General features: G+C 41.7%; 1 protein-coding gene across 3 annotated transcripts in view; it reads left to right on the top strand.

The window, feature by feature from the left end:
* The first annotated feature begins 2,140 nt into the window (after nt 1–2,140).
* LOC106582337 (integrin beta-5) overlaps nt 2,141–12,996 on the top strand; it is a 100,720-nt gene continuing 89,864 nt past the window's right edge. The window contains exons 1-8 of one of the 3 annotated variants that reach the window (XM_045704805.1): nt 2,141–2,781; nt 3,280–3,365; nt 3,796–4,000; nt 4,296–4,545; nt 5,405–5,573; nt 7,009–7,170; nt 11,514–11,609; nt 11,750–11,839. In XM_045704805.1, coding sequence (XP_045560761.1) covers nt 2,700–2,781; nt 3,280–3,365; nt 3,796–4,000; nt 4,296–4,545; nt 5,405–5,573; nt 7,009–7,170; nt 11,514–11,609; nt 11,750–11,839 — 1,140 coding nt within the window. In that variant the 5' untranslated portion in view covers nt 2,141–2,699. Of the gene's footprint in view, nt 2,782–3,279; nt 3,366–3,792; nt 4,001–4,295; nt 4,546–5,404; nt 5,574–7,008; nt 7,171–11,513; nt 11,610–11,749; nt 11,840–12,996 lie in introns of all 3 variants that reach the window. The other 2 variants (XM_014165323.2, XM_014165325.2) reach the window with 2 other exon arrangements.

The following is a 12,996-nucleotide window of genomic DNA, read 5'->3' as shown; positions in this document are numbered from 1 at the left end:
GGATGGGGAACATCGCTGCACAGCTATTTTCAGGTCTCTCTAGAGATGTTCGATCAGGTTCAAGTCCTGGCTCTGGCTGGGCCACTCAAGGACATTCAGAGACTTGTCCCGAAGCCACTCCTGTGTTGTCTTGGCTGTGTGCTTAAGGTCGTTGTCCTGTTGGAAGGTGAACCTTTGCCCCAATCTGAGGTCCTGAGTGCTCTGGAGCAGGTTTTCATCAAGGATCTCTCTGTACTTTGCTCCATTAATCTTTTCCTCGATCCTTACTTGTCTCCCAGTCCCTGCCGCTGAAAAATATCCCCACAGCAAGATTCTGCCACCATCATGCATCACTGTAGGGATCATGCCAGGTTTCCTCTAGATATGGCGCTTGGCATTCAGGCCAAAGAGTTCAATCTTGGGTTCGTCAGACCAGAGAATCTTGTTTCTCATGGTCTGAGTCTTTAGGTGCCTTTTGGCAAACTCCAAGCAGGCTGTCAAGTGCCTTTTACTGAGGAGTGGCTTCCTTCCACCATAAAGGCCTGATTGGTGGAGCGGCTGCAGAGATGGTTGTCCTTCTGGAAGATTCTCTCATCTCCACAGAGGAACTCTGGAGCTCTGTTAGAGTGACCATCGGGTTCTTGGTCACCTCCCTGACCAAGGCCCTTCTCCCTCGATTGTTCCGTTTGGCCGGCCAACCAGCTCCTCAAAGAGTCTTGGTGGTTCCAATCTACTTCCATCTAAGAATGATGGAGGCCACTGTGTTCTTGGGGACCTTCAATGCTGCAGAAATGGTTTGGTACCCTTCCCCAGATCTGTGCCTTGACACAATCGTGTCTCGGAGCTCTACGGACAATTCCTTCAACCTCGTGGCTTGGTTTTTGCTCTGACATGCACTGTCAACTGTGGAACCTTATATAGACAGGTGTGTGCCTCTCCAATTCATGCCCAATCAATTGAATTTACCACAGGTGGACGCCAATCATGTTGTAGAAACATCTCATGGATGATTAATGGAAACAGGATGCACCTGAGCTCAATTTTTGTGACAATGCGGAGGGCTCCGTATATAGTGCATTTAGAAGTATTCAGGCCCTTTGACTTTTTCCACATTTTCTTACGTTACAGCCTTATTCTAAAATTATTTAAATTATTAGTCTCATAGCAAAGGGTCTGAATACCTATGTAAATAAGGTATTTCTGTTTAATTGTTTTTATACATTTGCAAAAATTTCTAAAAACCTGTTTTCGCTTTGTCATTATGGGGTATTGTGTGTAGATTGATGAGGGAATTAAAAAAAAAATGTTTAGAATAAGGCAGTAATGTAACAAAATGTGGAAAAAGTCAAGGGGTCTGAGTACTTTTCAAATGCACTATATACGGAGCCCTCCGCATTGTCACAAAGGACAGGCGCAAGGCAAAGGACAGGCGCAAGGCAAAGGACAGGCGCAAGGCAATGCGGTACGGAGCTGAATTTGACCTCTGCATGCCTCTGGAGGCTATGCAATTGCATTACACCCTCCATACGGAGCGTCCGACCACATTTTCAGATTGAGCATGAATGGGCTTTTATTAAAAAATGTCATCCTAACTGCTCTCGCATGTCAACGAGCGTCTGCATAGCCAGGCACTAAAATAGATCTTGGTTCTATTTGAGACACTTGAAGCACTGTGTTTCCCATCTCCTCATTGTTTTTATGACCATATACCAATGTGGGTGATTGAAAGATGATTGAGATTCACACTCCAGTCCAGTTGGTTGCAGTAATGCAACTTAAAGTTGGTTGCCAACCGCCATATAAAATCCACAGAAGAAGAAGAGGACAACTACAAGAGATTACTAGAAACTAACGAGGTGTGGATTAATTGTAGGAGTAGAGAATTCCCCAAAAATACTTTTTACATTTTAGGTAAAATAACAACCCAATTTGTATATTCAATGAGAAATTAGCAAGCTATCTGGCTAAATGTCCATGAATGTTTCGACCTATCCAAAATAATATAGCTGGTTCAGAGTTCGTTTTGATATTTTAATTAACCTGTGTCCTGAGCGAGTCTGATGGAGATAGACAACAGGGTTAAGATAGTCAAAAGGGTTAACGGATAGCCCCCCCCCCTTTGGAAATGGGCGGAGACTCAACCCACCAGCGGCAAGTGGGCGGAGACTCCAACTGGCGACGCGTTGAACACAACAGGGGACTGAAGAACAAACTTGTTAGGTAGGGAGAAGTTATTCTAGTGACATGGAATTCTATTCTACATTTAGGCCAAACTTCTACCTACATTTCATTTTATCAAGGGAATTGTTACACACCAAATAAGGGTTTATAACGGATGGAGAAGTATTGGAAAACAAGAACCAAGGATGTCGGCTATGGGTGAACTACGGACAACATGATAGGCTGGCTCTGCATAACTATTTGCAAAAATCACAGCTCTTGACTCTGAACTCAGTATTTAAAAAATATAGTTTTGTTTCTCTTATGTGGAATACTTCTGAGGGACAATGAATTGTAATGTTTGTTTAGAGGGCGCGTAACATTATCGGGTCAATTCGCTTTGCCGGAGTTTAAATGTGACAAAGACTTGTTCACTACTCTGCACCGACGGAGAGGACAACGTGGATCTATCGAAAGGCTCGACTGTACACTTTAGTGCCACAAACGTTCCAGAAAACCTATCGAAACGAGACTTTTGAATAACGGTCCAATACGAGGAAATGATGTGGAACCCGTGGCAGTTGTACCGTACAGCTCTTGGCTGCATGATTCTGGAAATATTTATTCACAATGATGCACAAGGTAAGAACGTTTTTCTTAAATGCTTTGATACACAGTTTTCGCGAAACTTGTCTTGTAATGGCCTATAATGGCAGTATTCAACGGGAAAGTGCTGACTAGTTTTCGTTTTAGAAGGCAATCACACGATAAGTGTATTAACATCTGGCCAGTTGTTACAGTAGCCGCAAATTCCTGCAACAATGTTGCCATTTACACTAGAAGACCACAAAAGGGTAACGTTATTTAGTTATCAGTCTTTCTCTTTGAAATGTTTGAGATTATTGTCATGTTGCATTAATTCAAGACTTAATTGTAATTTGCCATATCCTACCTGCGCGCTTTAGCACGAATCAAACTGAATATAATGTGTCAAATAGTAGGCAATTGCATAACATCGTTTATTAGGCTGTGACTGTATTACATATGTCCTGAGTTTCATTGGCTGGTAATCAAATGTCATGAATGATCAAATAGAATCTCTGGAACAATGTTGGCTACTTTGACTTGTTCTACTTTCAGGTCTGAATGTGTGTATGAGTGGCAGCGCTATGTCTTGTGAAGAATGCCTCATCATCCATCCAAGCTGTGCCTGGTGTGCGCAAGAGGTAGGGCACGTTCCACATTCCTCCAACTTGTTGGGTTTATGATGCACCACGTGGTGACAGTAGTAATCCTCACACTACATTTCTAAATGTGACATACTGAACCCAATAGCTGGCTGAGTGAGGTGAGGACTCTCATATGGTTGTGTAATATTCTATAAACTCAGGAGTGATGATGGCATGTTGTTTCAAAGAGCCAAAACATGTCAGTGTACCAGTGCAGTTCTGGAACCATGGTTGGTCTCTGTTTATAGTGGAGTGTCTCCATACCTCCTGTTATGGAGGACCTAGAACTAAAAGAAGAAGATAAAAGATTCCCCCCTCCTCTATTTTCCCTTACCATACTCAACTGAAGCCAGGGCTGAGTCAGACCCGTGTGTACTAACTCTACACTGGATGACAGGTGCTATTTGTTTTGTTCTTCCGTCAGAAGTTTGGCAGTGTGAGGACCCTGACGTCGCGGTGTGACCTGCGTCAGAACCTGCAGAAGAGGGGCTGTGAAGCCCATCATATGGAGAGTCCCAGTAGCAGCACCACGGTAGTGAAGAGCGAACCCCTCAGCTCCAAAGGCTCCGGGCCTACCCAGTATGATGTCATCCAGATCATGCCCCAGAAGATCTCCCTCAGTCTCCGACCAGGTAATCCTCCAGTCCTAGCCTAGTAGTCCAGTCTGTTTGTTTCATGTATGGCATGAAATCACTTTACATGCAATATAAGGTACGCCTAGTCCACCATCTCAGACCACAATGTGCTGCCAAGGCAATAGAGTTTGAACCTAAGGATTTGGAGAGTCCTGAGCTGTATGTAGAACAAAATATTATATTGAAAACAAAAAAAAAACATTAAAAGACAACCTAGCAGAACAATTTGGGTGCTGATTGATTTATCAGCCTATTAAAGCAATGACACGTTATCCATATCCCCTCCCACAAGGTGACCAGACGTCATTCAAAGTGCAGGTGCGTCAAGTGGAGGACTACCCAGTGGACCTGTACTACCTGATGGACCTGTCTCTGTCCATGAAGGACGACCTGGACACCATCAGGAACCTGGGCACCAAACTGGCCGATGAGATGAGGAAACTCACCAGCAACTTCAGACTGGGCTTTGGATCCTTTGTCGACAAGAACATGTCCCCCTTCTCCTACACGGCCCACAAGTACCAGGACAACCCCTGCAATGGGTGAGGACTCAGAAAGGGCACTACTACTACTGACTTACAGTAGCATGGTTTTGGTGTAGGTTTGAGAATCAAAAATGAGGATTTTGGGTCCATGTTGTGACTTTGTGGTTTTTGCTATGCAAGTGAAGATTTCTATTTTCCTAAGAAACTGTCACCAACAGACACAAAATGGACACTGTCCTCATACTGTAGGGTTAGTGATGCTGAGGCTTGTCGTGGATGATGATGGCAGGCTGAAAGGGACCAGAATAAAACATGAGGTTGAAAAGCAGCCGCCTACACATCACACACACCACATTTTCCCCGGAGGTGAGATAACGCTGCACTAACTTACTGACATCATCACACATCACTTCCCAACTAGGTTATTCCCTGGGTCCTGCGTGTGGACTGTGTGTGTCATAGTCAAAGATCCAGTACTGCTGGAAAATATTAAAGGGGCAGAGGACAGATCATAACATCTGGGCCTCTCGTCCTTAACACAGCCCTGCCCTCTCCCCTTGCAAATACAAGCTATACAAATGACTCAAATTCAGGATCTGTGTTTCCTCCAGGATGAAGGGTGTGTTAGAATGTCCCCGAGGTCTTCCTCTTGGGGAAACTGTTTTATTTACATTACGTACACATCCTCAATGTAGCCAACAGACCTAGGTTGAAACAGTATTTCAAATAGTTTGCCTGAAGGAGAGCCTGTGTGGATGTGCCAGATGGGCAGGGTTGGCACTTTTGGGACCATTTAATTGGTTCCATTTGGGACAGACAAGCTCAATCAAACGCAGAAAAACAATGCCAGGTCTGTTACATGCATAGCATCCTCTATGTAGTTAACCATTTTATTTAAAACTTTCTCTCTGCACAGATACAAACTGTTCCCCAGCTGTGTCCCCTCCTTCGGGTTCCGCCACCTCCTCTCCTTGACTGACAAAGTGGATCGCTTCAACGAGGAAGTGCAGAAACAGATGGTGTCTCGCAACAGGGACGCTCCGGAGGGCGGCTTCGATGCCATCCTGCAGGCTGCCGTCTGTAAGGTGAGCTGAGGCCATGGTGCGACTAAAGGGACGTGACTGACTGGCATGTCAACTTATAACCCTGACCCTAACGTTAACCCTGACCTAACCCTAACCAATCAGGACCAGATCTGCTGTAAGTTAAGTCCTTTTAGTTTTTTTCCTGTGAGCTGTCAGTCAGGCAAACATGATGGATTTAGGCCCTGGTAGTGTTCATTAGCACACACAATGGAAAACTAAAATTAGCATTTCTTATTGCACAAGTCTAGGTAGTTCCTTCCTTTTCCCGGCTAGTTTTTTTTCACTGTTGGCCTATTGAACACAAGCCACAAACACTATTGACCAGGGGGTTGAACAGGAATTGTAGTCTGGTGCAGCTGTTTAAATAAGGAGAGAAACAGGCCCAGTCATATCCCAGTGTTGGGCTGTTGTCTGAACAGGAGTTAATGGTTTTTACTGGAAGAGAATTACTCCCTTCCCTCCCAGCTCTACCATGTAATTGGATGTGGCACCTTGGATTGGACAGTTTGGTGGTTGGTCAAAACTTTTTTGATATCTTTGTTTCACTTACTGTGAATGATGAATAATTTGCATTGTTGACCAATTGAATAATATTCAGCTATATGTGCCTCTTTGTTCCCCTGTAAAAAAAAAACCAAGGGGTTCCCTTCAAGGAATGTAAATAGCAAATGGGCATGGTAACATGTCCCACATGCTGAACTACATGCTGAACTACAACTCCATCCAAAACACATTTGAAGTATGGCATAGCTGAATATGACAGGAATGTATCTAGCATGCTACCATGTTATTCAAAAAGACTCAACTGCCAACTCACATCTCTTTCTATTGTATACTGTGGCACATAATGTACTGAGCTGGGCGTCACATGGGTGCCTTTATATGCCTACACACTGGTGAAAGGTCAGGTTTGTTTAGTGTCATGCCATTACTCATCACTGTGTTGAGACTAATGCACTCTCTGCCTCTGTACTCTTTTGTTGGCCTCTGCTTCCCGTTGACAATGGCCTTGTTCTGGATAAAACACTTGTGTTACTCTCCTTGTTTATCTGTGGGTCAGTGGTTGTCAAGCTGGTGGAAAGTGATAGGGTTTTCATTTCCTGGTCTTAATGAAGTGATATTGTTTTATAGGGCCTGGAACTGTTACTCTCTGTATAGCTGAGAGTTTGTGTTGTTGTGCCAAGGTCTTTTACAAACTCTAGAACAGTTACATCTCAAATAAATTCTATAAACAATTTCTCAATAACTATCTAGGATCAGTTGAGGAACACGCCTCTTTTTTGTTATTAAGCCTGCATGTTCACATCTGTTTTGAGCTCATGGACTTATCCCCTGTGCATTTATACATAGCCTACTATGGAGGGGACTACTTTAGACCCCAGTTAGTTGTCTCTAAGACTTTCAGTGATGTGACCATCTCTTTTCCCCTGTGCAGGAAAGGATAGGCTGGAGGAAGGAGGCCTTCCACCTGCTGGTGTTTGCCACAGACGATGTGCCTCACCTGGCCTTGGACGGTAAGCTGGGGGGGCTGGTCCAGCCCCATGATGGGGAGTGCCACATGAATGAGAAGAATGAGTACAGTGGCTCCACCAAGATGGTAAGACAAGAGTCATGGTTACCATAGAGCTATAACATCACTGTCATTATAACATGGTTACTATAGAGCTAGAACATCACTGACATCATTATAACATGGTTACCATAGAGCTATAACATCACTGTCATTATAACATGGTTACTATAGAGCTATAATTTCACTGAAACATTATCATGGTTACTATAGAGCATCACTGACACCATAACATGGTTACTATAGAGCTATAACATCACTGACATCATTATAACATGGTTACTCTAGAGCTATAACATCACTGACATCATTATAACATGGTTACTCTAGAGCTGTAACATCACTGATATCATTATAACATGGTTACTCTAGAGCTGTAACATCACTGATATCATTATAACATGGTTACTCTAGAGCTGTAACATCACTGACATCATTATAACATGGTTACTCTAGAGCTGTAACATCACTGATATCATTATAACATGGTTACTCTAGAGCTGTAACATCACTGACATCATTATAACATGGTTACTCTAGAGCTGTAACATCACTGATATCATTATAACATGGTTACTATAGAGCTATAGCATCACTGACATCATTATAACATGGTTACTCTAGAGCTGTAACATCACTGATATCATTATAACATGGTTACTCTAGAGCTGTAACATCACTGATATCATTATAACATGGTTACTCTAGAGCTGTAACATCACTGACATCATTATAACATGGTTACTCTAGAGCTGTAACATCACTGATATCATTATACCATGGTTACTATAGAGCTATAGCATCACTGACATCATTATAACATGGTTACTCTAGAGCTAGATCACTGACATCATTATAACATGGTTACTCTATAGCTGTAACGTGACTGACATCATTATAACATGGTTACTCTCGAGCAGGTATTCCCAAACTGGGGTACGCACAATGCCGTCAGGGGTACGCCAAATATTTTGTTTATTCACATTCAAAAAATATATATATATAATTAATAAATATATTATTTTGTCTTTTTTTACCCTTCACAATTTCAAACAGTCCATTTATATTTTCCAACGGGGCTATACATTTGGGTGAGGTTTTTTTATCTCCTGAGTAGCCTCGTTTCACTGCCAAAAATACAATTAAACCATCTAGTGTTAAGCGAAATAACAACACAATGTCAAATACAGGTAGCCTAGTCAAATAATTAACATCCAATCACATTAACTGTTACTCTCTTGCGGGAATTCCACTAACGGTCCCTATGGAGCCAAATGTAGCTGCTGCTCATGTTGATATCTGTACTGATGGCGCAAAAGCCATGACAGGGAGACATAGTGGAGTAGTAACGTGCGTGCAAGCAGTTGCTCCCGACGCTACTTGGGTACACTGCAGCATCCACCGAGAGGCTCTTGCTGCCAAGGGAATGCCTGACAGCTTGAAAGATGTTTTGGACACTAGTGAAAATGGTTAACTTTGTTAAAGCAAGGCCCCTGAACTCTCGTGTATTTTCTGCACTATGTAATGATATGGGCAGTGACCATGTAACGCTTTTACAACATACAGAAGTGCGCTGGTTATCAAGGGGCAAAGTATTGACACGTTGTTTTGAATTGAGAGACGAGCTTAAAGTTTTCTTTGCTGACCATCATTTTCACTTGTCTGACCGCTTGCATGATGACAAGTTTCTCACACAACTGGCCTATCTGGGTGATGTTTTTTCTCGCCTGAATGATCTGAATCTAGGATTACAGGGACTCTCCGCAACTATATTCAATATGCGGGACAAAATTGAGGCTATGATTAAGAAGTTGGAGCTCTTCTCTGTCTGCATTAACAAGAACAACACACAGGTCTTTCCATCATTGTATGATTTTTTTGTGTGCAAATGAACTCAATCTAATAGACAATGTCAAATGTGATATATCGAAGCACCTAAGTGAGTTGGGTGCACAATTACGCAGGTACTTTCCCGAAACGGATGACACAAACAACTGGATTCATTATCCCTTTAATGCCCTGCCTCCAGTCCACTTACCAATATCTGAACAAGAGAGCCTCATCGAAATTGCCACAAGCTGTTCTGTGAAAATGTAATTTAATCAGAAGAAAGCTTGGGAACCACTGCTCTAGAGCTATAACATCACTGACATCATTATAACATGGTTACTATAGTGCTATAAAAGCACTGACATCATAACATGGTTACTATAGTGCTAAAACATCACTGACATATTATAACATGGTTACTATAGTGCTATAACATCACTGACATCATTATAACATGGTTACTATAGTGCTATAACATCACTGACATCATTATAACATGGTTACTCTAGTGCTATAACATCACTGACATCATTATAACATGGTTACTATAGTGCTATAACATCACTGACATCATAACATGGTTACTATAGTGCTAGAACATCACTGACATCATCATAACATGGTTACTATAGTGCTATAACATCACTGACATAATAACATGGTTACTCTAGAGCGATATCATCACTGACATCATAACATGGTTACTCTAGAGCTAGAACATCACTGACATCATAACATGGTTACTATAGTGCTATAACATCACTGACATTATAACATGGTTACTCTAGTGCTATAACATCACTGACATCATTATAACATAGTTACTCTAGAGCTATAACATCACTGACATCATTATAACATGGTTACTATAGTGCTATAACATTACTGACATCATTATAACATGGTTACTATAGTGCTATAACATTACTGACATCATTATAACATGGTTACTCTAGAGCTTTAACATCACTGACATGATTATAACGTGGTTACTCTCAAGCTGTAACATCACTGACCTCATTATAACATGGTTATAATCCACATTGCCGTTGTGATATATTTCTTGGGTTATTCAATAGATATTGAAATTCCCTACTCAAGCGGCACCTCTCAAGAATGGACTTTGGTTTGCTTTGAGGTAAAGATAACTTCTCAGGCGCATTTTCCACCGCTGGTCTGATTCTTTGACGACCAGAGCCGAGCTATGTTTCTAAGAGGAAGAATGCAGTGTATTCTTTGAAGTATACTGGTTTGCTGAGTCTGCCTGGCTCTGCTTCCACTGGAGCTCCTGCTTACTTTATTGGGAACTCACTTCATGTCTTATTGCAGCTGCTTATCTCCTGACAGCCATAGGAAGTGCAAGTTAAAAGCTGTTATTATCTCAGGGAAAGTTCACATAGAAGTTAATTTAGACAACAGTTAGGCTGAGAGCTCAGCAGTGGTCCCATGTGGCTCAGTTGGTCGAGCATGGCACTTGCAATGCCAGGGTTGTGGGTTCGATTCCCACAGGGGACAAGTACGATAATGCATGCACTCACTACTTACTGTAAGTCGCTGTGGATAAGAGCGTCTGCTAAATTACTAAAATGTTAAATGTCTTGAGCGAGGACATAAAGAAATTCTAGAAGCCATGCTAAGCAGATTATTTTTTTCGTTTCGTTTGATTTAAACAAAGATATATTCATGCAGACAGTTTGAGTTTACATAGCTATCGCTATTTGTCCAAAGAGCTAATGCAATGAAAACATAATTAACATCATGTGAATTTCAATCAATCCAACTCAATAATATAAAAATTGGCTAAGTGAATAAAAGTATTCTGGTGGTTTCTCCCGGAATCGCTAAATGTTTCTATAGTTATATGCTCTGTGTCATTGGATGCTCTGGGCATTGTAGTCATATTACATCTGATCACATTAAGTTCAGTGGAGGTACTACAACACAAATCTAAAGAATTCAACATCCTTGGATCCTCAGCAACAGGCTAAGTAGGTTTCTCCTCTCTCATCTGATTGTGGGATGAAAGGAATACGCACTTCCTAGAACAGAGCTCTGTTTTTCAGGGAAACCGTCGAACTGGAGAAGGTGCAGAGGCAAATGTGTCACAGTCCATTTCAAGTGTAAATCTCACTGTTGATTGATTTGGATGTACACAATCATAAAGGCTTACTGAAGCCAAAAATCTCAAATCTGATTGTGAGAAAGTCATTAGTTATTCAATGCTTAAACATTTTCACTCATTCATACCTTGACTATAGCGAACATTTGACTTAAGTGGAAGTTAGCATTCACATTTTAATGCACAACTCTAGGGCAGAGCTGTAAATTCATAGGTCTAAACCACTTCAGTGTTCTTTGACCTTTCTGCTGGTGAGAAAGGAAATGTCAGGGGACTCTAACGTAAACACTACACTGGAATCAGGGGAGCAATCGCTTCTCTTCACTAACTTCCTGACGGGGTGAGATGGAAGCTAAACTAGTGAGAACTTTAAAGAAATGCCTCTAACATAAGATGTTTCTATGTATCCATGTCTCTGTAGGACTACCCCTCTCTGGCTCTACTGGGAGAGAAGCTGGCTGCAAACAACATCTATCTTATCTTCGCTGTGACAAAAAGGCTGTATGTCATTTACAAGGTATATTTTTTTTATTGAATTGTATGTTCAGTATTGAGATTAGCTGTGTGTACAGTTTGGTATGTATAGGGTCCTTTTGTGTAAATTCCTGCAAATATTTGTTTATTTAATAACATCTCTCCAATCTTGTGTTTATGCAGAATTTTACAGCACTCATACCTGGAACCACAGTGGAGATTCTGGATCAGGACTCCAAGAACATCATACAACTCATCGTTAATGCCTACAATGTAAGTAAAGGAGGGTTCTCTTCCATTTGGAGCACAGATTGTGTGTGCTTTAGAAGAAAAGAGAGTCTCAGCTGTCCTCTTTTGAAACGGATGTTGGTTGAAAACATTTTGAAACTAAGGGAAAAAGACAGGTATTCCCTGAACTTGTCATTTTTCCCTTTTGTGCCCTACTGAACATGACCCTGGTCTCTAGAGGAGAAGAGGAAGTGTTGAATGTTCATGTTTTAGCATTAGAGATGGATACCCTCACCCAGCCTTTCAATTTGTTGTGGGGTTGTGGGGGTTTACTTCTGTCACGCTACAGCCCTGTGTCTGTAACTCTGCACTAGTCTAGCACTTTATGGTCACAGAACAAGAAGGAGGTTTATGGCCCAAATCCCGAGACTGAGACCCTCCTGTTACTCCCCAGTCCACCACACAGGAAATAGACTCCAGCATTCCAGTACTTTGAAGGAAGGATTCTGGAAGGGTCTGAAAAGGGTTCTAGAAGTGCTGAAAGGCATCCACATTTTTGTGTATTTTAATCCAAGGAGTCAATTTGAGGGACAGAAGAGAAACTCATTGTGCAGCAGATTTAGTTTTTCATAAGGTTGATAAATATTTGTCCTGGCAACATTGCTGAGATGGTTCTAATTGAGGTCACTGCTATGCTGGAAAAACGGCAACAGACTGGTGTGCTAGGAGATTTGCATCTTGTCCTTGTTTAGAATTGTAATTTCATAGTCCCTTGGTTATATGGAACAAGAAACACCACATTTATAGAAAAAATAAGACCAGAGATTTAAATAGCCACCAGACTAATTGATGGGTCATGCTAAATCTATAATCTCCATTATACCAAAGTTAAGCCGGGCCTCTAATGATCTTGAATTATAATTTGACGTTAATGTTTATGATTGTCATAGCAGACACTCTCATAATCCATTCTCAAAGCATCCATCCATCTCCCGTCTTGTATTATTGTGCTGTGGTCTGTTGACTAAAACCTGACTCTAGGTCACCGTATATCTACTTTGCCACTGTGGTTCCTGTTTGGCCATAGAAGGGATCTTAAAGCCGGTCTGATTTGAGTGGTTAGGCTACATTGCCCCAGCCCCATTTCTCAGCTTACCAAACAAAGTGGCAGTCAGGCTGTTGAAATGACAGATTGTGTCTTT

Source organism: Salmo salar, chromosome ssa21 (assembly GCF_905237065.1).
Source record: "Salmo salar chromosome ssa21, Ssal_v3.1, whole genome shotgun sequence".
In the NCBI taxonomy this organism is placed as follows: domain Eukaryota; kingdom Metazoa; phylum Chordata; class Actinopteri; order Salmoniformes; family Salmonidae; genus Salmo; species Salmo salar.
This window is presented reverse-complemented; position numbering and strand designations above follow the sequence as displayed.